The sequence below is a fragment of the Babylonia areolata genome, chromosome 8 (assembly GCF_041734735.1).
Source record: "Babylonia areolata isolate BAREFJ2019XMU chromosome 8, ASM4173473v1, whole genome shotgun sequence".
NCBI lineage: Eukaryota > Metazoa > Mollusca > Gastropoda > Neogastropoda > Buccinidae > Babylonia > Babylonia areolata.
In genome coordinates, this window is record NC_134883.1 from 46,398,504 (window position 1) to 46,423,532 (window position 25,029).

The 25,029-nt window shown below is 44.6% G+C and overlaps 2 protein-coding genes across 5 annotated transcripts in view; one reads left to right on the forward strand and one right to left on the reverse strand.

Annotated features, from left to right (window-relative positions):
* Positions 1-6,008: 6,008 nt before the first annotated feature.
* LOC143284870 (transmembrane protein 115-like) lies at positions 6,009-11,904 on the reverse strand. 4 transcript variants are annotated; one of them, XR_013055622.1, is made up of 4 exons: positions 11,190-11,904; positions 10,671-10,844; positions 7,439-9,208; positions 6,009-6,400 (listed from the first exon to the last, which is right to left on the reverse strand). XR_013055622.1 is itself a non-coding variant. In XM_076591977.1 (3 exons), exons 1-3 carry the CDS (start codon positions 11,891-11,893, stop codon positions 9,013-9,015), a joined length of 1,074 nt encoding a protein of 357 aa, XP_076448092.1. In that variant the 5' UTR covers positions 11,894-11,904; the 3' UTR covers positions 6,009-9,012. The 4 variants fall into 4 exon arrangements, 1 of the variants encoding a protein (XP_076448092.1); XR_013055621.1 differs by having other exon boundaries at positions 6,009-7,388; XR_013055620.1 differs by having other exon boundaries at positions 7,389-9,208.
* A 791-nt stretch (positions 11,905-12,695) lies between these two features.
* LOC143285304 (uncharacterized) overlaps positions 12,696-25,029 on the forward strand; it is a 188,015-nt gene continuing 175,681 nt past the window's right edge. The window contains exons 1-8 of the mRNA XM_076592568.1: positions 12,696-12,737; positions 13,746-13,836; positions 16,879-17,087; positions 18,154-18,308; positions 18,820-18,948; positions 20,325-20,454; positions 23,278-23,283; positions 24,071-24,139. Of these exons, the coding sequence (XP_076448683.1) occupies positions 13,776-13,836; positions 16,879-17,087; positions 18,154-18,308; positions 18,820-18,948; positions 20,325-20,454; positions 23,278-23,283; positions 24,071-24,139 (759 nt within the window). The 5' untranslated portion in view covers positions 12,696-12,737; positions 13,746-13,775. The remainder of the gene's footprint in view (positions 12,738-13,745; positions 13,837-16,878; positions 17,088-18,153; positions 18,309-18,819; positions 18,949-20,324; positions 20,455-23,277; positions 23,284-24,070; positions 24,140-25,029) is intronic.

A 25,029-nucleotide genomic window follows, 5' to 3' on the forward strand; every position in this document is an offset into this window, starting at 1 on the left:
AACAATCTTCACAGAACATGGTCATCGCAGGTACAGGTAGTTATTGAAACAATCATCAGACAGAACATGGTCAACACAGGTACAGGTAGTTATTGAAACAATCATCAGACAGAACATGGTCAACAGAGGTACAGGTAGTTACTGAAACAATCATCACAGAACATGGTCAACACAGGTACAGGTAGTTATTGAAACAATCATCACAGAACATGGTCAACACAGGTACAGGTAGTTATTGAAACAATCATCACAGAACATGGTCAACATAGGAACAGGTAGTTATTGAAACAATCATCAGACAGAACATGGTCAACAGAGGTACAGGTAGTTATTGAAACAATCATCACAGAACATGGTCAACACAGGTACAGGTAGTTATTGAAACAATCATCAGACAGAACATGGTCAACACAGGTACAGGTAGTTACTGAAACAATCGTCACAGAACATGGTCAACACAGGTACAGGTAGTTATTGAAACAATCATCAACAGAACATGGTCAACAGAGGTACAGGTAGTTATTGAAACAATCATCACAGAACATGGTCAACACAGGTACAGGTAGTTATTGAAACAATCATCACAGAACATGTTCAGCACAGGTACAGGTATTTATTGAAACAATCATCAGACAGAACATGGTCAACAGAGGTACAGGTAGTTACTGAAACAATCATCACAGAACATGGTCAACACAGGTACAGGTAGTTATTGAAACAATCATCACAGAACATGGTCAACACAGGTACAGGTAGTTATTGAAACAATCATCACAGAACATGGTCAACACAGGTACAGGTAGTTATTGAAACAATCATCACAGAACATGGTCAACACAGGAACAGGTAGTTATTGAAACAATAATCACAGAACATGGTCAACATAGGAACAGGTAGTTATTGAAACAATCATCACAGAACATGGTCAACACAGGTACAGGTAGTTATTGAAACAATCATCATACAGAACATGGTCAACACAGGTGCAGGTAGTTATTGAAACAATCATCAGACAGAACATGGTCAACACAGGTACAGGTAGTTATTGAAACAATCATCAGACAGAACATGGTCAACAGAGGTACAGGTAGTTATTGAAACAATCATCAGACAGAACATGGTCAACACAGGTACAGGTAGTTATTGAAACAATCATACAGAACATGGTCAACAGAGGTACAGGTAGTTATTGAAACAATCATCAGACAGAACATGGTCAACACAGGTACAGGTAGTTATTGAAACAATCATCACAGAACATGGTCAACACAGGTACAGGTAGTTATAGAAACAATCGTCACAGAACATGGTCAACACGGGTACAGGTAGTTATTGAAACAATCATCAGACAGAACATGGTCAGTTTCTCAAGGAAGTGTGTCACTGCGTTCTGACAAACCCATAAACGCCACACCACATCTGCTAGGCAGATGCCTGACAGTAGTATAATCCAACACGCTTGACGGGTCTTGAGTGCATGCTTATATATTTATGTACCTATCAGAGGGGATTTCTTTTTACATAATTTTGCCAGAGGACAACACTGGTTGCCATGGATTCATTTTCAGTGCTCCAAGTGCGTGCTGCACACGGGATCTTGGTTAACCTTCGCTGGCTATCGTGGGTCGTACACGACCCAGAAGGGTACAAAAACGCAAATATCTCAGCCAATTCTTAATATTTTTCTACTAAATTTCAGAAATGCTTCCTACACCTACAAGGCCAACTTTCACCAAAAAATGAAAAAAATTAATTAATTAATTGGTAATTAAAGGTGGCGTTTTAACTACACACGGACGCTTGTGTGGGTCGTGTATGACCCATGCTTTTTAAAGAGGAAAAAACGTGGTCACCCCTCGAAAGCTCATGTGGGTCATGCACAACCCATACCTTTTTAATAGTGATTTCAGAAGGTTTAATTTGCAATTAGTGAAGGAAAATAAAGAAGTTTTACTTTCAATAGCCTCACTACCCCACTACTCTCCCACTACCCCCCACCCCTCCCTTTCACCTGTCTTCAGCAAAAACCCCCTTCCATCGCTTTCTATAACAGCATGTACCTGTCTGACTAAATATCTTTGATTGTGCATGTATAGGATGCTATGAGTCATCTCTCTCTCTCTCTGTCTCAGTCTCTCTCTCTATCTGTGTGTGCATAAGTAGGGTTCGTATGTGTGTGCATGTGGTGTTATGTGTTTGTGTGTGTGATCAGTTGTGTGTGTGTGAGTGTGTGTGTATGTGCGTGTGTGTGAATGTGTGTGCATTGTGTTTCTTCTGAGTCTGTGTGTGCGTGTGCAAGCGCATGTGTGTGTAATCAGTTGTTATGATATGTTTTCCTTTTCTATATTTTGTTACAAGCTTTGGAGGAATATACAGGTTTTTGTCTCTTTACAAAGTATGGGTCGTGCATGACCCACACAAGCTTTGGAGGAATATACATGAGCTTCCGTGTGTAGTCAAAAGCGACAGCCAGCAAAGGTTAATTGTCTCGTCCAAAAGACAAGATGCTCAGTTTTGATTTTCCAGTCAAACTTGGGAGAAAGGATAAGAGCAGGATTTGAACCCACAGACTCTCTGTATTTGCAGCTGTGCATCTTAACCATTCTTCCACCTTCCTTCTTAGAACATGGTCGACGCAGGTACAGGTACCTGAAATGGAACAGTATATGTAAGGTCAACACAGGTACAGGTAACTGAAGCGAAGCAATCATTTGTAAGTCAACACAGACCTGTGCAAGCATCTGAAATGAAACAGTATACATATGGTCAACGCAGGTATAGGTATTTGAGGTGAAACAATCACAGTACTTAGTCAACTCAAGTACAGGCAGCTGAAGTGAACCATCACACTCCGGAACAGATATCTGAAGTGAAACATATCCACCACACCATGACACAGCAAGTAGAACACACTGTTTAATTGCCAGTGTAACACACCCACTGCCACCCTCACAATTAAACACAACTGTTCAAATGAAACCCACATGATAAGACCCAGTTATAAGACCCAACAGTATAACCAGCAACCACTAACTACTCCCAGATACAGAATGAGCAATTAAAACAACTTGCGTAGTCAAAATGACAGAGTGACTCATTTCCTGACACACACTCACAGTGTGACTCATTTCCTGACACACACACACAGTCACAGCTCATTTCCTGACACACATTCATAGTGTGACTCATTTCCTGACACACACACTGTCACAGTGTGACTCATTTCCTGACTCACACACATGCTGTCATGGCGTGACTCATTTCCTCACACACACACACACACGCACACACATACACTGTCATAGTGTGACTCATTTCCTCACACACACACACACACTGTCATAGTGTGACATTTCCTCACACATTGTCACAGTGTGACTCATTTCCTGACAGTCACAGTGTGACTCATTTCCTGACCCCCACACACATCACAGTGTGACTCATTTCCTGACACACACATAGTCACAGTGTGACTCATTTCCTGACCCACACACATCACAGTGTGACTCATTTCTTGACCCACACACAGTCACAGTGTGACTCATTTTCTGACACACACACACACACAGTCACAGTGTGACTCATTTCCTGACCCCCACACACATCACAGTCTGACTCATTTCCTGACACACAGTCACAGTGTGACTCATTTCCTGACCCACACACAGTCACAGTGTGACTCATTTCTGAACCACACACATGTCACAGTGTGACTCATTTCTGACACACACACATCACAGTGTGACTCATTTCCTGACCCACACACAATGTCACAGTGTGACTCATTTTCTGACACACACAGTCACAGTGTGACTCATTTCCTGACACACATTGTCACAGTGTGACTCATTTCCTGACACACACAGTCACAGTCTGACTCATTTCCTGACAGACAGTCACAGTGTGACTCGTTTCCTGACACACACTGTCACACTGTAACTCATTTCCTGACACAGTCACAGAGTAACTCATTTCCTGACACAGTCACAGTGTGACTCATTTCCTGACACACATTGCCACACAGATGGAGTTGCGAAAGGCTCATCTCATGTCATATGTACAGGAAACAACACAGAGACACACATACAGATAGAGATAAAAATATAGATCTCTCTCTCTCTCTCTGCATTAGCACAAATAGAGAGGAAGTAACTTTCAAAGAACAACATACAAATTAAAATATTGCTGTAAAATGTAGGTGTTAAAACAAGTCTGAATTACAACTACGAGTATATTGAAACAAAACAGACACTTTCAACAATTGTAACTGTTGGCACCTCTTTTCGGTCTCTTCCCTTTTGCATTTTGTAACAACTTGACAACCATCCTGTTAGCTGATCAGTAAGAGGAAGGTGTGTCCACTCCATGAATGACACAGCTCCAGACGTACATATCACATGATAGACATGTCATTTGTTGGGCTGCCAGTCACACACTGTACATGTCACATGACACAGACATGTCATTTGTTGGGCTGTCGGTCACACTGTACATGTCACATGACACAGACATGTCATTTGTTGGGCTATCGGTCACACTGTACATGTCACATGACAGAGACATACCACTTGTTGGACTGTCGGTCACACCGTACATGTCACATGACACAGACATGTCACTTGTTGGGCCGTCAGTCACTGTACATGTCACATGACAGACATGTCACTTGTTGGGCTGTCAGTCACACACTGTACATGTCACATGACACTGACATGTCACTTGTCGGGATGTCAGTCACACACTGTACATGTCACATGACATACATGTCACTTTTTGGGCTGTCAGTCACTGTACGTCACATGACAGACATATCACTTGTTGGGCTGTCAGTCATACTGTACATGTCACATGACAGATATGTCATTTGTTGGTCTGTCAGTCACTGTATATTACATATGGCAGGCATGTCACTTGTTGGGCTGTCAGTCATACTGTACATGTCATATGACACAGACATGTCACTTGTTGGACTGTCAGTCACACTGTACATGTCACATGACAGACATGTCACTTGTTGGGCTGTCAGTCACACTGTACATGTCACATGACACAGAAATGTCACCTTGTTGGTCTGTCAGTCACACTGTACATGACACAGACATGTCACTTGTTGGACTGTCAGTCACACTGTACATGTCACATGACAGACATGTCACTTGTTGGGCTGTCAGACACACTGTACATGTCACATGACACAGACATGTCACTTGTTGGGCTGTCAGTCACACTGTACATGTCACATGACACAGACATGTCACTTGTTGGTCTGTCAGTCACACTGTACATGTCACATGACACAGACATGTCACTTGTTGGACTGTCAGTCACACCATACATGTCACTTGTTGGGCTGTCAGTCACTGTACATGTCACATGACCAACAACTCGGTGAACATACGCGGAGGTACTGAAAGGTGCGCACACACACAACACACACACACCACCTACATGCACACACACACACCACTCACACCCACAGGCACAGGCACACACCACTCACACACACATACACACCAAATATCAGATTTCACAGACTAACTTTGTGGACACACATGATCCAAAACCCTTCTGTAACAAACATGAAAAATAACAATCATACAGTCTCAGACAAATGGAATTCTATGAATGAAAGCACTTTTAATAAATTCTTTTTCTCTTTTTCCCTGTAAAGTGTAATAAATATTTTCAAATGGATACAGTCTTACGCTGCTTTCTCATACAAACGCACGCCAAACTCAAGTGAGCAACATGGTTTCTCTTACTGATTATTATTGATACTTACATAATCATAGCGCCTCTATTTGTTCAGAGCTCAAATTCTAAGTGCTTTACAAAGTAATTTGCTCAATAGGCTGCCTAGCTGCATAGAGTCAACTGACAGCTGCCTTTAGGCGCTTATCATTTGTTTCCCAGTGTCATTCACTGATTAAGTCATGTGCACGCACACACATGAGTGCATATAGTTATAAATACATGACAATCTGTGTGTTTGCAGATTTCTCTTTCAAAAAAAAAAAAAAAAAAAAAAAAAAAAAAAAATCAGTCTGTGTCAGCTGAAAAAATTAGGAAAAAAATCTTTGACAAATACACAACTGTCTTCCTTTAAAGATATAGTAAGAAAATGTTGAGGAATATATAACTGTATTCCCAAAATGACCCAGAAAGAAAACATTAAGGAATACATGTGTTCCCAAAATGGCCTAGAAAGAAAAAGCTGGTGAATATACAACTGTTCCCAAAGTACAGCAGAAAGAAAAACCTTGAGGGATACATACACTGTGTTCCCCAAAAGATACAGAAAGAAAACCTTGAAGAATATATAACTGTTCCCAAAATGACACAGAAAGTAAACTCTGAGGGATACATATACTGTGTTCCCCCAAAGATGCAGAGAGAAAACCTTGAGGAATATGTAACTGTGTTCCCAAAATGGCCTAAAAAGAAAACGTACAGGAATAGCCAAGTGCTCAGCTGGCTACTAACCGTAGTACATGCCGTAAAGCGGACGACAGCATCACCGCAGTGACAGTGTCCAACCATTGATATGAGGAGGCAACTCCTGTGGCGTATGGCTACTGAAACTCAAATTTGAACTGCAAGCTGCTAAGCGCCAGGCAATCATTTTCTGAGATGCTGCTCTCAAGCACGCATTGCGTGTCGTACACACAGTCAGCTGCCTAATATTCCACTGCATTGTCTTCGTATACAACACCTGTCTGAGGCGCATCTACAAGATCCGATGGCAGGAGAAGACCCGAAACGAAGATCTGTGGGAGCGAGCAAGACAGGAACCAGTGGCCAAGCAGATACTGTGGAGGAAGTGGGGCTGGATCGGACACACCCTCAGGAAGCCAGCGTCCAGCATCACACGCCAAGCCCTGACCTGGAACCCACAGGGAAAGAGGAAGAGAGGCCGGCCTCGCAACAGCTGGAGGCAAGATACCGAGGCAGAGCTGAAGCAGCAAGGGACCAACTGGACTGGAATGGCCAGAACAGCCCAGAACAGAGTGCGATGGCAAGGGGTCGTCAATGGCCTATGCTCCACCAGGAGCGATGGGCAAAATGAATGAAATGAATTGTCTTTGTATCTCTTCTCTTCTTCTGTACTTCTCATAACTATTGTAAATAAAACAACAGAAAAAACCCTTTTGTGACTGGCCTCTATATGTTCCTGGCCTGCGCATGGATCTTTTCTATCCTTTAATTCAGTAATTCTTTTGTACCACCTCCTTTTACACTTCAACACATCTGATGTATTTTTAGTCAAGGATTTTTGCAAGGACCAACTTTTTTACTTCTTTATAACCAGCATTTATTACATCCGACTTCATTATAAGCAGCTTCGACTGTGGTATGACAGAGTTCTTCTAAAGATAAAGAGAGAAAACCTTGAGGGATATATAACTGATGTGTTCCCCTGAAGATATAGAGAGAAAACCTTGAGGGATATATAACTGATGTGTTCCCCTGAAGATGTAGAGAGAAAACCTTAGGGATATATAACAGATGTGTTCCTCTGAAGATGCAGAGAGAAAATCTTGAGGGATATATAACAGGTGTGTTCCCCTGAAGATGTAGAGAGAAAACCTTGAAAGGTATAGTATAACTAGAGTTCCTCAGACTATTCAAAGAGAAAACCTTAAGGGATATATTACTGGTGTGTTCCCCTGAAGATGTAGAGAGAAAACCTTGAAAGGTATAGTATAACTTGAGTTCCTCCAACTATGCAAAGAGAAAACCTTGAGGGATTGATTACTGGAGTGTTCCCCAATAGATGCAGAGAGAAAACCTGTAAGTTATATTACTGGTGCTTTCAAAAGCAGACACCACTGTGTCTACAACCTAGTCTGTAAAGACAGCGTTGCATATATCATATATGACAAAAGGAAAGAAGCAGGGATCCAAGTGCATGGCGCCAGTGTGTGCTGTCCACTGGGTCCACTGTAGAGGAAGCAAACAGTGTGGCACCAGTGTGTGCTGTCCACTGGGTCCAGTGTAGAGGAAGCAAACAGTGTGGCACCAGTGTGTGCTGTCCACTGGGTCCAGTGTAGAGGAAGCAAACAGTGTGGCACCAGTGTGTGCTGTCCACTGGATCCACTGTAGAGGAAGCAAACAGTGTGTGCTGTCCACTGGGTCCACTGAAGAACAGAAGCAAGAAGCAAGTAGTGTGGCACCAGTGTGTGCTGTCCACTGAAGAACAGAAGCAGGAATCCAAGTGCACGGCACCACTGTGCTGTCCACTGGGTCCACTGAAAAACAGAAGCAGAAAGCAAATAGTATGGCACCAATGTGTTCTGTCCACTGGGTCCACTGACATCCAGGACAGCAGTCAGCGCTCAATAATCTCCAGTCCCCATCCACCCTCCCCCACACCCACCCCCTTCCCAAGCATCCAGGTTTGACTGGATCATCTTCATCAGCACAAGTTGAGTCCTATGTCCACCACATGTGGGCAAATATCACTGTCACAGCACAATGGTACAGCTGTATTGTGGAACTGCTACCATTTTGTCAATTGACAACAAACTTTCCCCCCCATAACATTATAAATTTATACAATTCCATCTGCACTCTCACTCTGTTGATACCAACATACAAATGCCTACATAAAGAGCTGGCAATAAATAAATGCCTTCATTCTGCTGCAACTCAGGGGATCTATGCTTTGAGTTGAATCCCTTCCAATGACTTACTCAATCAGTGAAGAGATGACAAGCTATTCCATGGAGTTTTAGACACTTTCTAATAACATCTGAACCAAGATGATACATAACTGATGACAGCTGAGAGACTGTCAAACCTCAGTCCCCTCATTGATACAAAACAATGTACATAATGTTCCAGTCCCACAGTTGCAGGTTCCAAACAAAATGAAAGGAAGAGAAACCAGAATTTTGCCCAGCTGCATGAGAAAAGTGTCACGGCCAAAGGCCCCACACATCACAGAAGATTGCTGAAGGGGGAACGACATCAAGTGGGGAAGTGCCATGCTTCAAGAGATGTGTCCAGTGCCTAGGTGCCAGAGGAGACCTGGCCGCCACTTGCTGCCTCCTCTGTGGCTGGGGGCTGGCTGGAGGTGGCAGGAGGGGTTGGGGGGGTGGGGCTGGGGGAGGTGGGTGTGGAGGGGCCGCTGACAGTAAGTGGCGGCCACAGAGGGCTAGGGTCAGCAGACTGCAGGCGGTCGTTCAGCGCTTTGAGGGCCACTTGTCTGCAACATACACAGTGTACAGATATACACAGCCACTTGTCTGCAACATACACACTGTACAGATATACACAGCCACTTGTCTGCAACATGTACACTGTAGTGAAGAGATGTACATTCAGCACTTTGAGGGCCACTTGTCTGCAACATACACAGTGTACAGATATACAAAGCCACTTGTCTGCAACATACACACTGTACAGATATACAGAGCTACTTGTCTGCAACATGTATACTGTACAGATGTACATTCAGCACTTTGAGGGCCACTTGTCTGCAACATACACACTGAACAGATATACAGAGCCACTTGTCTGCAACATGTACACACTACACTGTACAGATATACATTCAGCACTTCGAGAGCCACTTGTCTGCAACATGTACACTGTACAGATATACATTCAGCACTTCGAGAGCCACTTGTCTGCAACATGTACACTGTACAGATATACATTCAGCACTTTGAGAGCCACTTGTCTGCAACGTGTACACTGTACAGAAAAACATTCAGGGCTTTGAGAGCCACTTGTCTGCAACATACACTGTACAGATATACATTCAGCACTTTGAGAGCCACTTGTCTGCAACATACACTGTACAGATATACATTCAGCACTTTGAGAACCACTTATCTCTAACATACACTGTACAGATATACATTTAGCGCTTTGAGAGCCACTTGTCTGAAACTGGAGACAACATAGCTGTCACTGTCAACAAATATCTCTGTCAATGTCGCAATCTGCTGGCATGTCTGTCACTGTTGACAGGTGTGGCTATTGTCTGTTGGCATGTCTGTCACTGTTGACAGGTGTGGCTATTGTCTGCTGGTATGTCTGTCACTGTTGACAGGTGTGGCTATTGTCTGCTGGTATGTCTGTCACTGATGACAGGTGTAGCTATTGTCTGCTGTCATGTCACTGATTGTATATCACTGATGATGTGTACAGGTATGTCTGTCACTAATGACCAGTAAAAGTATGTCTGTCACTGATAATGTGCAAATATGAAGTCCTGGTTGGTACCTCTGGTACAGATATTTGCAGTGCAGAAAATCAGAGCAACATTCCCAAAGACCAGTCTGTGAAGTGGCTGATCCCTGACTGTGTAATTGTCATTCCAGTCTTCCAGTTCCACACAGAATATGGTATTTGAGAAGTGGCAATATATATGTTAATATGAGAAAAATAATCCTTAAGTGATGGTGAAGATGTGAATGACTGTTTTCAGAGTCAGTTTACATGTTTGTATGTCTGTCCAGTCTACATGTCATGCTACACATGGATTAACAATCAGCTCTATCCATCTACCCCAGAATCATTCAAATGTTCTGTTTTCATAACAGGATGAACACAAAATTATCATCACTACCTGTTCAATATCATCATCGATTTTTGTTCACTTTGATTCAGTAAATTGACAATGAAGAGAGAAACTTATAAAGGGACGAGAAAATACTGACTTTCTTCTTTCAGCATCATGGAGCTGTGATCCGGGGAGGGTGACGGTGATAGTGGTGGGGGAGCCAACATCATAGCGACGCTGTGGTTTTCGGCACAGTCTCACCCTGATCAGCATGTTGAAGACAGTGCTGGACACTACCGCCATCAGGGGCTGCAACTGGTTGGGGAAGAAACTGAACACACACACACACACGTAAGTATTATAAATACATGTATGTACACACACACACACACACACACACAGTACACACACACACACTCATACACACACACACACACACACACACAGAGTCTGTGGTGCCGCTTCAGTACTTAAATACAGCATACACATACATGCGCGCGCGCACACACACACACGCGTGCACACACACACATGCGTGCACACACACACACACACACACACACACACAATTTGTGGAACTACACATACTATAATATGTTTCAATTCAATATCTATTACACACACACACACACACACATATGATGCGAATATATTTATAATACAAACTGTGCACTACCTGGAAAAACTAAAGCTGTCTCCCATATCTCCACGGTTACCATTGGTATGCTTTTGGTAGAAGCGAAGGTAGACCCAGCTGATGACGATGCCCCAGCCAAACATGTAGGGGTAGGGTGGAGGCAGAGCTCCAAGGAGACGCAGCACTATGATGATCACCAACAGCGATAGAGGGATGTGCGTGTTGCGCAGCTTGCCGAACGGCATGGTGGCTACGCAGTAGTCTGGCATCACTTGCTTTACGGCCACACAGAAGCCTGCAATGTAGCCTGCCAAGCCGTGGATGTGCACATCAAACAAGAAATCGGCATTCAGGGTGATCAGGTACGCTACGATGTAGAAGGCGGCAGTCATAAAACCAACACCCAGATTAACGATAACAAAGAACAACATCATGTCTGGTGCACCCCACAACGGTTCCAAAAGCTTTCCACACAACACGACGACACAAATGTCGGCTATGACATGCCAGAAATGCAACTCCACAAAACAAAACAAAAAGAAACTATACACACGGGCGTTGGGAGGCATGACGAAGCCAGGAGTAACAGTCATGAAGGGAATGGCTGACGAGATGAATGACAACAAGTAACCAACACATACCGCACTGGCAATGATCTTCACCATCACACTGGTATTCCCTACAGCAGCGGATATTTGCTCTTTCATGAAATCTATTTTGCTGTTGGCCATGGAAGTCGCCATCTTGGTTGACAAATCACCCTTGACGTCAACTATTCTCAAACTTTCTTGGTCCACAAAACGTTTGCTATATTTCTGCGCATCAATCAACCACAAACGTAACAAATTACTTTAAGGCGCGGTATTTTATGGCAGAAATAACACGGGCGTCAATGTCTTCGTCGTAGTCGTCGTTGTCGTCGTGACTGAACTGACTGTTTCAACTGCATGGTTAATGGGGCTCCAAATGCTGACTTCAGATGATCGTAATCAGCTTTAAGCATTTTGGGAGTCACTATCAAGGTTTTATAATGAAAGCAGATTAGGGACAACTTAAACGTATTAAGAAGTGCTTTCCTGTAGTGAGCAAATTTTCATGGCAAAAGTATATTGACGAATGTTCACCGGCTAGTGTTGCTTTGTCTTATAAATGCCTCTCATTCGTGTATTGTTGTGTTTGTAACTGGATGTAATAGTTTTTTGGTATCATCCACTTTAGTCATTGACCATACTTCAATCGCCTACTTTTCACGGAAGGTTCAGTGAATTATTTCACTTGTTCTTCATTTGATATATCAAATACCCTTCCGAGTCCAAACTTTCGTAGCCGTTCTTTGTATCATTTCCAGTTTCAGTTTCAAGTTGGCGTCAATAACCCAACGCGTTAGTCAGACCTTTAGACCCTTCCAGTGATGCAGAAATAAAAGGACGAGGCGATTTTGGTGCCGGATTTATCAATGCATTGAAAGCTATGAGAAGGTATACCACATTTTTGGCCAAGCTATGCTGAAATTGTCTATGTTGTGGTTAAAAGATATACTGATTGAGTTCTTGGTTTTGCGATCACATTTCCTTGAATATTCTCTCGGTAAGTTTATGGAATGGCAATTTCCCCCCCATTGTTACATCAGACAGGTTTCCAGATAATCTTGATTCATTTTCAAAATGTTGACGTCCACATCCCTGTGTATGTCACCAAAATTTGGTACAGTGGTTTGAGTACTTTATTCGGAAGCCAGCTATTCGCGACGGCATAGGTTCGAATCTGAAGTGAGCACGTTGTTAAAATGTAACTTTTTTTTCTGTTTCATTCAAAAGATAAACTATATTATAACGATATGACACATTTCTGGTTTCAGGATAAATACCAGGATAGAAGAAATGGACTGTAGTATACACGGGCGCACTTGAGCGAATGACTGAGTGAGACCTTGGAGATGGGTGGCACGCATCTTTACATACAATGTAGTAGTCGTTGTAGTAGTAGTAGTAGTAGTAGCAAGCTTTGAAGCTTATAAACAGTTCCTTCTTTGATCTCATGACAAATTCTGTTGCAGGCTTTGGTCAAGGTTCCAAGCTTCATTTACATTTTTTTTTTATTCATCAAACTCTCTGAAAATAGTTAGGAATTTTGTAGAATTGACCAGTTGATTCTAGTTCATGGTGCTTGTTTTAAATGCAGTGGCAGTTGATTCTGTACATTCGTAACTTGGTTACTGAAGCAAAACTTTCTTGTGTTAGTATTTGAATGTTGTACAGAAATTTTTCAGTCAGTATTTCTTGTGGAACTGTGCTGAGAATATGAAGAAGGTAGGACTCAATCCACAAAAGTGCTATTTCTGAGATCATATACCATTGGGGGGACTGGATGTGATCCAGAAGAATAAAATGGTTGAAGGCAGCAAATCAAAAAGAGTTAGCACACATATATCTCCATGGTCAGGAGCTATCAGAATGTTGTTGAGCCATGTGTTGAGTGAATGGTGAATGATAATAGTGCATATGTTACAGTTTTATAATATGTGAAATCAGTCATTATTAATTCTTATTGAAAACGATGATGCTGATGCTGATGATTTCATCACTCTGTCTGCAGTTGATGTGAACGTTTCCAGTGGACATCAGAATGGAATCAGCCAATGTGGTGGACATGTTAGTGGAGGAAGTGGCCTTGGAAGGTTTGGATGGTCAGTGGATACATTGTCTTTGTGCATTTCCTGTCACAGGCACACGCTTTATCTCTCTCTCTACATTTTGTATTTGTATTTGCATTTCTTTGTATCACAACAGATTTCTCTGTGTGAAATTCAGGCTGCTCTTCCCAGGGGGAGAGTGTCGCTACACTACAGCGCCACCCTTTTTTTCTTTTCTTTTTTTTCCTGCATGCAGTTTTTGTTTGTTTTTCTTATTGAAGTGGATTTTTCTACAGAATTTGCCAGGAACAACCCTTTTGTTGCAGTGGGTTCTTTTACATACACAAAGTGCATGCTGTACATGGCACTTCAGTTTATTGTCTCATCTGAATGACTAGCATCCAGACCAACACTCAGGGTCTAGTGGAGGGGGAGGAAATGTTGGCAGCTGAGCCGTGATTTGAACCACCGCGCTCAGATTCTCTCACTTCCTAGGCGGACGCGTTACCTCTAGGCTATCACTCCATATGTGTGGTGTCCTCACTCTGCCTCTATGTGTGATGACCTCACTCTGTCCCTATGTGTGATGACCTCACTCTGTCCCTGTGTGTGATGACCTCACTCTGTTCCTATGTGTAATGTTCTCACTTTGTCCCAATGTGTGATGACCTCACTCTGTCCCTGTGTGTGATGACCTCACTCTGTCCCTATGTGTGATAACCTCACTCTGTCCCTGTGTGTGATGACCTCACTCTGTTCCTATGTGTAATGTTCTCACTTTGTCCTAATGTGTGATGACCTCACTCTGTCCCTATGCTCACTCTGTCCCAATGTGTGATGACCTCACTCTGTCCCTATGTGTGATGCCCTCACACTGTCCCTATGCTCACTCTGTCCCAATGTGTGATGACCTCACTCTGTCCCTATGTGTGATGACCTCACTCTGTCCCAGTGTGTGATGACCTCACTCTGTCCCTGTGTGTGATGACCTCACTCTGTCCCAATGTGTGATGACCTCACTCTGTCCCTATGTGTGATGACCTCACTCTGTCCCTGTGTGTGATGCCATTACTCTGTCCCTATGTGATGACCTCACTCTGTCCCTGTGTGTGATGACCTCACTCTGTTCCTATGTGATGACCTCACTCTGTCCCTGTGTGTGATGACCTCACTCTGTCCCTATGTGATGACCTCACTCTGTCCCTATGTGTGATGCCCTCACTCTGAACCTATGTGATGACCTCACTCTGTTTCTATGTGTGATGACCTCACTCTGTCCCAGTGTGTGATGACCTCACTCTGTTCCTGTGTGTGATGACCTCACTCTGTCCCAGTGTGTGATGACCTCACTCTGTTCCTATGTGTGATGCCATTACTCGTTCCTATGTGTGATGACCTCACTCTGTCCCAGTGTGTAATGACCTCACTCTGTTCCTGTGTGTGATGACCTCACTCTGTCCCTGTGTGTGATGACCTCACTCTGTTCCTATGTGTGATGCCATTACTCGTTCCTATGTGTGATGACCTCACTCTGTCCCTATGTGTGATGACCTCACTCTGTCCCTGTGTGTGATGACCTCACTCTGTCCCTATGTGTGATGACCTCACTCTGTCCCTATGTGTGATGACCTCACTCTGTCCCTGTGTGTGATGACCTCACTCTGTCCCTGTGTGTGATGACCTCACTCTGTCCCTATGTGTGATGACCTCACTTTGTCCCTATGTGTGATGACCTCACTCTGTCCCTATGTGTGATGCCCTCACTCTGTTCCTATGTGATGACCTCACTCTGTTTCTATGTGTGATGACCTCACTCTGTCCCAGTGTGTGATGACCTCACTCTGTTCCTGTGTGTGATGACCTCACTCTGTCCCAGTGTGTGATGACCTCACTCTGTTCCTATGTGTGATGACCTCACTCTGTTCCTGTGTGTGATGACCTCACTCTGTCCCAGTGTGTGATGCCCTCACTCTGTTCCTATGTGTGATGACCTCACTCTGTCCCTGTGTGTAATGCCCTCACTCTGTTCCTATGTGTGATGCCATTACTCGTTCCTATGTGTGATGACCTCACTCTGTCCCTGTGTGTGATGACCTCACTCTGTCCCTGTGTGTGATGACCTCACTCTGTCCCTATGTGTGATGACCTCACTCTGTCCCTGTGTGTGATGACCTCACTCTGTCCCTATGTGTGATGACCTCACTTTGTCCCTATGTGTGATGACCTCACTCTGTCCCTGTGTGTGATGACCTCACTCTGTCCCTGTGTGTGATGACCTCACTCTGTCCCTGTGTGTGATGCCATTACTCTGTCCCTATGTGTGATGACCTCACTCTGTCCCTGTGTGTGGTGACCTCACTCTGTCCCTGTGTGTGATGACCTCACTCTGTTCCTATGTGTGATGACCTCACTCTGTCCCAGCCTGTGATGACCTCACTCTGTTCCTATGTGTGATGCGCTCACTCTGTCCCTATGTGTGTGTTCTCACTCTGTTCCTATGTGTAATGTTATCACTTTGTCCCGATGTGTGATGCCCTCACTGTCCCTATATGCTCACTCTGTCCCTATGTGTGATGACCTCACACTGTTCCTATGTGTGATGACCTCACTCTGTCCCTATGTGTGTGTTCTCACTCTGTCCCTATGTGTAATGTTCTCACTTTGTCCCAATGTGTGATGCCCTCACTCTGTCCCTGTGTGTGATGACCTCACTCTCCCTGTGTGTGATGACCTCACTCTGTCCCTATGTGTGATGACCTCACTCTGTCCCTATGTGTGTGTTCTCACTCTGTCCCTATGTGTAATGTTCTCACTTTGTCCCAATGTGTGATGCCCTCACTCTGTCCCTATATGCTCACTCTGTCCCTATGTGTGATGCCCTCACTCTGTCTCTATATGCTCACTCTGTCCCTATGTGTGATGACCTCACTGTGTTCCTATGTGTAATGTTCTCACTATGTCCCAATGAGTGATGCCCTCACTCTGTCCCTATATGCTCACTCTGTCCCTATGTGTGATGCCCTCACTCTGTCTCTATATGCTCACTCTGTCCCTATGTGTAATGTCCTCACTCTGTCCCTATGTATGGTGTTCCAGGCATCACACTGCCGTCCCTGTGGCTTCGGCTGGAGGCGCGAGGGATGAGGGGGTTGGGTCAGCAGGCCAGAGCTCAGGCCTTGCTGTGGACCTCCCTTGCCGCTCACTGCGACCTCGCATTTCATCAGCTGCCACAGCCACGCCCAGACATCATCCACTTTGACCGCTTCTCCTGTTTTGAGACGGAGTCCAGGATTTATGTCCACCCTGTGAGTTGGAACACACAGCGCTGACTGGAGTGCCTTTGTTTTTGTTTTTGTGTGTGTGTGACTGAGTGTATGTCTGTGTAGACCTTTATGTGTGTCTGTGTCTTTGAGAGTGTGTGACTGTGTGTGGTTGTGGGCATGCATGTGTGTGTCTGTGTCTATGAGTGTGTGTGTTGTGTTTGACTGTGTGTGGTTGCGGGCATGCATATGTGTGTGTGTGTGTGTGTGTGTGCTTGCTTATGATGTTCTGCATCAGAGACTTACATTGTGTAACACTGCACAGTCATAACTGACAGTTGTTATTAACACTGCTGAATCATAGCTGACAGTCATTGTGGAACACTGCACAGTCATAACTGACAATTATTGTGTAACACTGCATAGTCATAAGTTATTGTCATTGTGTAACACTACACAGTCATAACTTAGTCATTGTGATACACTGCATAGTCATAACTGACAGTTATTGTGTAACACTGCACAGTCATAAGTTATTGTCATTGTGTAACACTGCACAGTCATAACTTAGTCATTGTGGAACACTGCATTGTCATAACTGACAGTTATTGTGTAACACTGCACAGTCATAAGTTATTGTCATTGTGTAATACTGCACAGTCATAAGTTATTGTCATTGTGTAACACTGCACAGTCATAACTGAATCATAGCTGACACTGTGACAGTTAGTGTGTAACACTAACACTGCACAGTCATAAGTTATTGTCATTGTGTAATAACTGAGTCATAGCTGACAGTCAGTGTGTAACCCTTCAGTCATAACTGACAGTCAGTGTGTAACACTGCACAGTCACAACTGACGGTTGTTATATGTAACACTGCTGAATCATAGCTGACAGTCAGTGTGTAACCCTCCAGTCATAACTGACAGTCAGTGTGTAACACTGCACAGTCACAACTGACGGTTGTTATATGTAACACTGCTGAATCATAGCTGATAGTGTGTAACCCTTAAGTGGTACCTGACAGTCATTGTGTAACACTGCACAGTCATAATTGAGTGTCATTGTGGAACAGTCACAGCTGACACATGTTGTATTGGTGGTGCAGGAGAACGAGGTGCTTGATGTCTATGAGTTTGAGGCCATCCATGAAGGCGACATCATGGGGAGTTGTCCCACCTTCACCACAAGGACTGACGTCAGTGCTGATGTTCGTGACGAAGAAGGCCAGTGTCTGTGTTCTTACACAGAGGCCATGGAGAGGTGGGTGGGTGATGTGGTAGGGGTGAATATGATGTGGTCAGGGTGACCAAAGTGATGTGGTAGGGGTGACTAGAGGGATCTGGTAGGGGTGACTACAAGGATGACTACAGTGTAATGGTAGGGGTGACTGCAGGGGTGACTAGAGTGATGTGGTAGTGGTGACTGCAGGGGTGACTAGAGTGATGTGGTAGGGGTGACTACAGGGGTGACTAGAGTGATGTGGTAGTGGTGACTACAGGGGTGACTAGAGTGATGTGGTAGGGGTGACTACAGGGGTGACTAGAGTGATGTGATAGGGGTGACTACAGGGGTGACTAGAGTGATGTGGTAAGGGTGACTACAGGGGTGACTAGAGTGATGTGGTAGGGGTGACTACAGGGGTGACTAGAGTGATGTGGTAAGGGTGGCAACAGGGGTGACTAGAGTGATGTCGCAGGGGAGACTAGAGTGATGTGGTAGGGGTGACGTGGTGACTACAGGGCTGTAAGGGCTGGGTATTTATGTGTTGCAGATGGGGGCGGAGTCTGGTGGTTGTGGCCAGCCAATCACAGCGCAACATGGCTCTGACAGGCACATGCATCGTGCCGGGTTTGAAAGCAGAGAATGTGCAGCGCTATTACCTGCTGGAGATGCTGGGCAGGTGAGATCCATGTTGGTGTGTCTGTGGGCAGGTGAGGTTTGTGTTGGTGTGTCTGTGGGCAGGTGAGGTTTGTGTTGGTGTGTCTGTGGGCAGGTGAGATCCATGTTGGTGTGTCTGTGGGCAGGTGAGATCCATGTTGGTGTGTCTGTGGGCAGGTGAGGTTTGTGTTGGTGTGTCTGTGGGCAGGTGAGGTTTGTGTTGGTGTGTCTGTGGGCAGGTGAGATTCCTGTTGGTGTGTCTGTGGCAGGTGAGGTTTGTGTTGGTGTGTCTGTGGGCAGGTGGGATCCATGTTGGTGTGTCTGGTGAGATCCATGTTGGTGTGTCTGTGGGCAGGTGAGGTTTGTGTTGGTGTGTCTGTGGGCAGGTGAGATTCCTGTTGGTGTGTCTGTGGCAGGTGAGGTTTGTGTTGGTGTGTCTGTGGGCAGGTGGGATCCATGTTGGTGTGTCTGTGGGCAAGTGAGGTTTGTGTTGGTGTGTCTGTGGGCAGGTGAGGTTTGTGTTGGTGTGTCTGTGGGCAGGTGAGGTTTGTGTTGAAGTGACATGCATCACTGGGTGAGTGTCCTACTTTCTGTAGGTATCACTGGGGGGAGTGTCCTACTTTCTGTGGGCATCACTGGGGGAGTGTCCATTCTGTGGGCATCACTGGGGGATCTGTGGGCATCACTGGGGGAGTGTCCATTCTGTGGGCATCACTGGGGGAGTGTCCATTCTGTGGGCATCACTGGGGGATCTGTGGGCATCACTGGAGGAGTGTCCTACTTTCTGTGGGCATCACTGGAGGAGAGTCCTACTTTCTGTGGACATCACTGGAGGAGAGTCCTACTTTCTGTGGGCATCACTGGGGGGGTGTCCTACTTTCTGTGGGCATCACTGGGGGAGTGTCCTACTTTCTGTGGGCATCACTGGAGGAGAGTCCTACTTTCTGTGGACATCACTGGGGGAGTGTCCTGCTTTCTGTGGGCATCACTGGGGGAGTGTCCTACTTTCTGTGGATATCACTGGAGGAGTGTCCTACTTTCTGTGGGCATCACTGGAGGAGTGTCCATTCTGTGGGCATCACTGGGGGAGTGTCCTACTTTCTGTGGGCATCACTGGGTGAGTGTCCTACTTTCTGTGGACATCACTGGGGGAGTGTCCTACTTTCTGTGGGCATCACTGGGGGAGTGTCCTACTTTCTGTGGGCATCACTGGGGGAGTGTCCTACTTTCTGTGGACATCACTGGGTGAGTGTCCTACTTTCTGTGGGTATCACTGGGGGAGTGTCCTGCTGTGGTCATCACTGGGGGAGTGTCATATTTTCTGCAGGCATCATTGGGGATTGTCTTTATATTTGCTTGTGTGTGTGTGTGTGTGTGTGTGTGTGTGTGTGTGTGCAGGGCACGGTGGAATGGACTGACGACAGGCTTCCACCTGCCTTACTTCAGCTGTGAGCCGCTGGGCATGAGTTCCAAACTGCTGTACTACATGGTGAAGATCTTCTGTCAGCAGAAACTGGCCCGCAAACAGGTCTGGATGGCTAAGGAGGTGGCGACGGGTGATATCACACACACACACACACACACACACATACACATACACACACACACACACACACACACATACACATACACACACACAGAGACATAGACAAACATGGCAGAAAAACAATTTGCCAAACTTGTTAAAAAGCTCTGTATGCTCTCTTATGGAAAGTAATTACAAAAAATACATAAACATCTGTACCGATGGTTTTGTATTTGATGATGGCAAATCAGGAGCAGCATTTAACCACAAGAAAATGTATCACTTCGGTAATATTTCTATCTTGATTGCTGAACTAGTTGCCACACTAATGGCTTTGAATCACATTTTAGATCCTTCTGAAAATGATAGCCAAATTCTTCTCTGCTTTGATTCAAAATCACTGCTGCATGCTCTTAGACCTGCAAATAAAAAATCATGTCTTGAGATAACAACCAGACTAAAACTTGTTACACATCTTTTGTCAATCAAAGGCACTCGTGTAACTTTCACACGTCTTGGATGTCTTCACACTATGTATTTGTATTTGTATTTCTTTTTATCATGACAGATTTCTCTGTGTGAAATTCGGGCTGCTCTCCCCAGGGAGAGCACGTCCATTTGTTGCACAATTCTTTTACGTGTGCTAAGTGCATGCTGCACACGGGACCTCGGTTTATCATCTCATCCGAATGACTAGCGTCCAGACCACCACTCAAAGTCTAGTGGAGGGAGAGAAAATATTGGCGGCTGAGCCATGATTCGAACCAGCGCGCTCAGATTCTCTTGTTTCCTAGGTGGACGCGTTACCTCTAGGCCATCACTCCACATGTGTTTCTTGAAATGAGCGGGCAGATCAGGCTGCCAGAAAGGCAGTGCACAGTTGTGAAGGCTCAGTCCTTCTCAGTGTACCATTAGATCTGCATGAGTGTTATAGATGTATTAACCCCTAGGCTGCCTGCATGACGAGATAACTCGTCATGGCAAGCATGTATGCTTCGCTGCCTGCATGACGAGATAACTCGTCATCGAAATATTCTGACTTTTCCCTGGTTTGCATTCACTTCCTTGGCAAAAATAGTGGTAGCTTTAGCCTGGGGAATCTCTCTAGATTCTATTCATAGCTAGAAACCCCATCTACGTCATGAAGCAGTCCTTTATTTGAACGTTTTGGTTGGGTCACTGTCCAAGTGTTTGCCCGACTTCTCTCCTCGCTCGCTCAACAAAATGTCGGACTGACGCCGTGCTCAAGACATGCGATCGTGACGAACTAAATCAACCATGATTTCTTTCTTTAGCTGATGCTCAGAAAGAATTGAAGCGTAAATTCGAAGGAGAAGATAGAGATGAACATTTATAGGACGATCTGATAGAAAATAAATGAATAATGAAGAGAGTGGCCACGATGCGACTGTCAGTGAGTGATGCCGGCTGTACAGATCTTAGCAGACGACAGATGACCGAATTAGCAGCAGAGCGATAGTCTTGGCACGCAGCCAACGCGGTCTGATGAGAACTGAATCAAGTGAACGTGTGAGAGGGGTGAGGAGGAGGGGGGTGGAGACTGAGGGGGCGTGGCCTCACATCCATCTTATCACTTGGAGAAGTCACAATGTATTGTGTATCTATCTCTTTAAAAAAAAAAATATATATATATATAGTGGTTGTTCTAGTATGATTTTGTGTTTGCAGATATCCATTTGTCCAGAAAATATGATGTTTTTGTGCAAATTACCTGACTAATGTTTGTAATGAACAAGTTGAAAATGTGACAAAAAACAAAACACTGATTTCAAAACAACAGCATGTCACTACAAATATATAAAATGGGAAAACAGCATGTGTTTTGTATTCTTTATTCATTTACCTTTCAGAAAATATATACTTTTATGGGTCTTTCTCCAATAACAAAGAGCACAGAATTTTTTGAAAATTTATACCCGTTTTTTGTGAAAAAACCCTGGCAAATAGATTTCACTTAAATCTTATTTTCCTGGCAGCGAAAGGGTTAAAAGGTTTCCTGTGATCGACTTAAAAATAGGCACAAAAAAAATTCAGACAGCCAATATTACCATCACTGTAAAAAGGCAGTTACAGCGAGTAACCCCAAGGCTTTCTTGTATCGTTTGTTTGTCTCCCAGACCAGTTATAAGTTTAGTTTATCAATTTTGTTTGAATGCCCTTCGTACAAAATATTGCAAAAACATACAGTGTTAATGCAGAAAAGAAGTTAGTATCTGTCACATACTTGTCAAGTGTCCAACTGGTCTTTAAAAAACTCAGTGGCCAGTCATAACACTATGGACATGTTGTGAGGTCATGACTGAACATGGTGTGAGGTCATGACGCTATGGACATGTTGTGAGGTCATGACGCTATGAGCATGTTGTGAGGTCATGACAGTATGGCATGTTGTGAGGTCATGACGCTATGACATGTTGTGAGGTCATGACAGTGGACATGTTGTGAGGTCATGACAGTGGACATGTTGTGAGGTCATGACACTATGGACATGTTGTGAGGTCATGACAGTGGACATGTTGTGAGGTCATGACGCTATGGACATGTTGTGAGGTCATGACGCAATGGACAAGTTGTAATGTCATGACACTGTGGACATGTTGTGAGGTCATGCGGACATGCGTGCCCATGTGTGGGTCATTGAGCGGTACAAGAAAGGAGGGTCATGAACTGGACATGTGTGTGGGTCATGACGCTATGGCATTTGTCCCAACATGGGGGTATGAAGGAATGGTTGGGAGGCCCATGCTGTGTAGTACTCAGTGGACAGGGATCAGACACAGGGTAACAGTGTGGTCTGATTGGCAGGTGGAGGTTTGTAAGTGACATGTCTGTCGACCATGAACATGTTTGAGTCATGACTGTACATCGGGGAGGTTGTCAGTGACATGTTGTCGAGTCAAGGGACATGGTTTGTAAGTCACTGCAGTGTCATTCTGAGGTAGACTGGAATTTGTAAGTCAACGCTTGGCTGTGATCATTAGGGACATGTTTAGGTCAGTAGCTGGACAGTGTGATCATGAGGATGTTGTAGGTCAGACGTATGAGTTATAGGGAGAGTATGTTGTAGGTCATACCTATCTGATGTTAGGGACTGGTTTGTAAGGGTCACACTCTGTTGTGGGTTAGGGACATGTTTGGTAAGTCGACATGTTGCGTCATCATGGACATGTTTGGATGACTTATGACATGTTTAGTCTACTGGGACATGTTGGGGTAACGCTATGGACATGTCTGGGTCATCAGGGACATTTGTAGGTCATGACGTATATGGACATGTTGTGAGGTCACTGGCTTGTATCATGAGTGGAATGTTTAAATGACGCTATGCCTTTTGTGTTAGGGACATGTTTGATATGTACACTGGCTTGTTGAGGAGATGTACTTTGTATGTCACCTGTCTGTATCAGAGTGGACATGTTTGTAAGTCATGACACGTGGACATGTTGTGAGTCATGTCATGTCATCAGGGGAGTTTGTAATGCTGTACCTGTTGTCATCAGAGACCGGTTTGAGTAAGTCACCATGAACGAGACATGTTTTTAAGGCCGCTCCCAAGTCTGTATCAGGTGAGATGTTTGTAAGTCACCTCCGTCATCAGGACAAGGAAGCACTGGTGTCGTTTAGGGACATGTTTGTAAGTCACCTGTCCGTCATCATGGACATGTTTGTAAGTCACCTGTCTGTCGTTAGGGACATGTTTGTAAGTCACCTGTCTGTCATCAGGGACATGTTTGTAAGTCACCTGTCTGTCATCATGGACATGTTTGTAAGTCACCATGACAGAGACATGTTTGTAAGTCACCTGTCTGTCATCAGAGACATGTTTGTAAGTCACCATGACAGAGACATGTTTGTAAGTCACCTGTCTGTCATCAGGGAGATGTTTGTAAGTCACCTGTCTGTCATCAGGGAGATGTTTGTAAGTCACCTGTCTGTCATCAGAGACAAGTTTGTAAGTCACCTGTCTGTCATCAGAGACATGTTTGTAAGTCACCTGTCTGTCATCAGGGAGATGTTTGTAAGTCACCTGTCTGTCATCAGAGAGATGTTTGTAAGTCACCTGTCTGTCATCAGGGAGATGTTTGTAAGTCACCTGTCTGTCATCAGAGAGATGTTTGTAAGTCACCTGTCTCTCGTCAGGGAGGTGTTTGTAAGTCACCTGTCTGTCGTCAGGGACATGTTTGTAAGTCACCTGTCTGTCGTCAGGGACATGTTTGTAAGTCACCTGTCTGTCATCAGGGACATGTTTGTAAGTCACCTGTCTGTCATCAGGGACATGTTTTTAAGTCACCTGTCTGTCGTCAGGGACATGTTTGTAAGTCACCTGTCTGTCGTCAGGGACATGTTTGTAAGTCACCTGTCTGTCGTCAGGGACATGTTTGTAAGTCACCTGTCTGTCATCAGGGACATGTTTGTAAGACACCTGTCTGTCATCAGGGAGATGTTTTAAGTCACCTGTCTGTCATCAGGGAGATGTTTGTAAGTCACCTGTCTGTCATCAGGGACATGTTTGTAAGTCACCTGTCTGTCATCAGGGAGATGTTTGTAAGTCACCTG

Excerpts from the sequence above, each read along its gene's own strand:
- LOC143284870 (XM_076591977.1), bottom strand. The coding sequence starts at position 11,893 with ATGGCGACTTCCATGGCCAACAGCAAAATAGATTTCATGAAAGAGCAA. Across the intron at positions 10,845-11,189 it reads GACAGCTTTAGTTTTTCCAG|TTTCTTCCCCAACCAGTTGC; the intron begins GTAGTGCACAGT and ends GTGTGTGTTCAG. Across the intron at positions 9,209-10,670 it reads CATGATGCTGAAAGAAGAAA|ACAAGTGGCCCTCAAAGCGC; the intron begins GTCAGTATTTTC and ends TGTATGTTGCAG.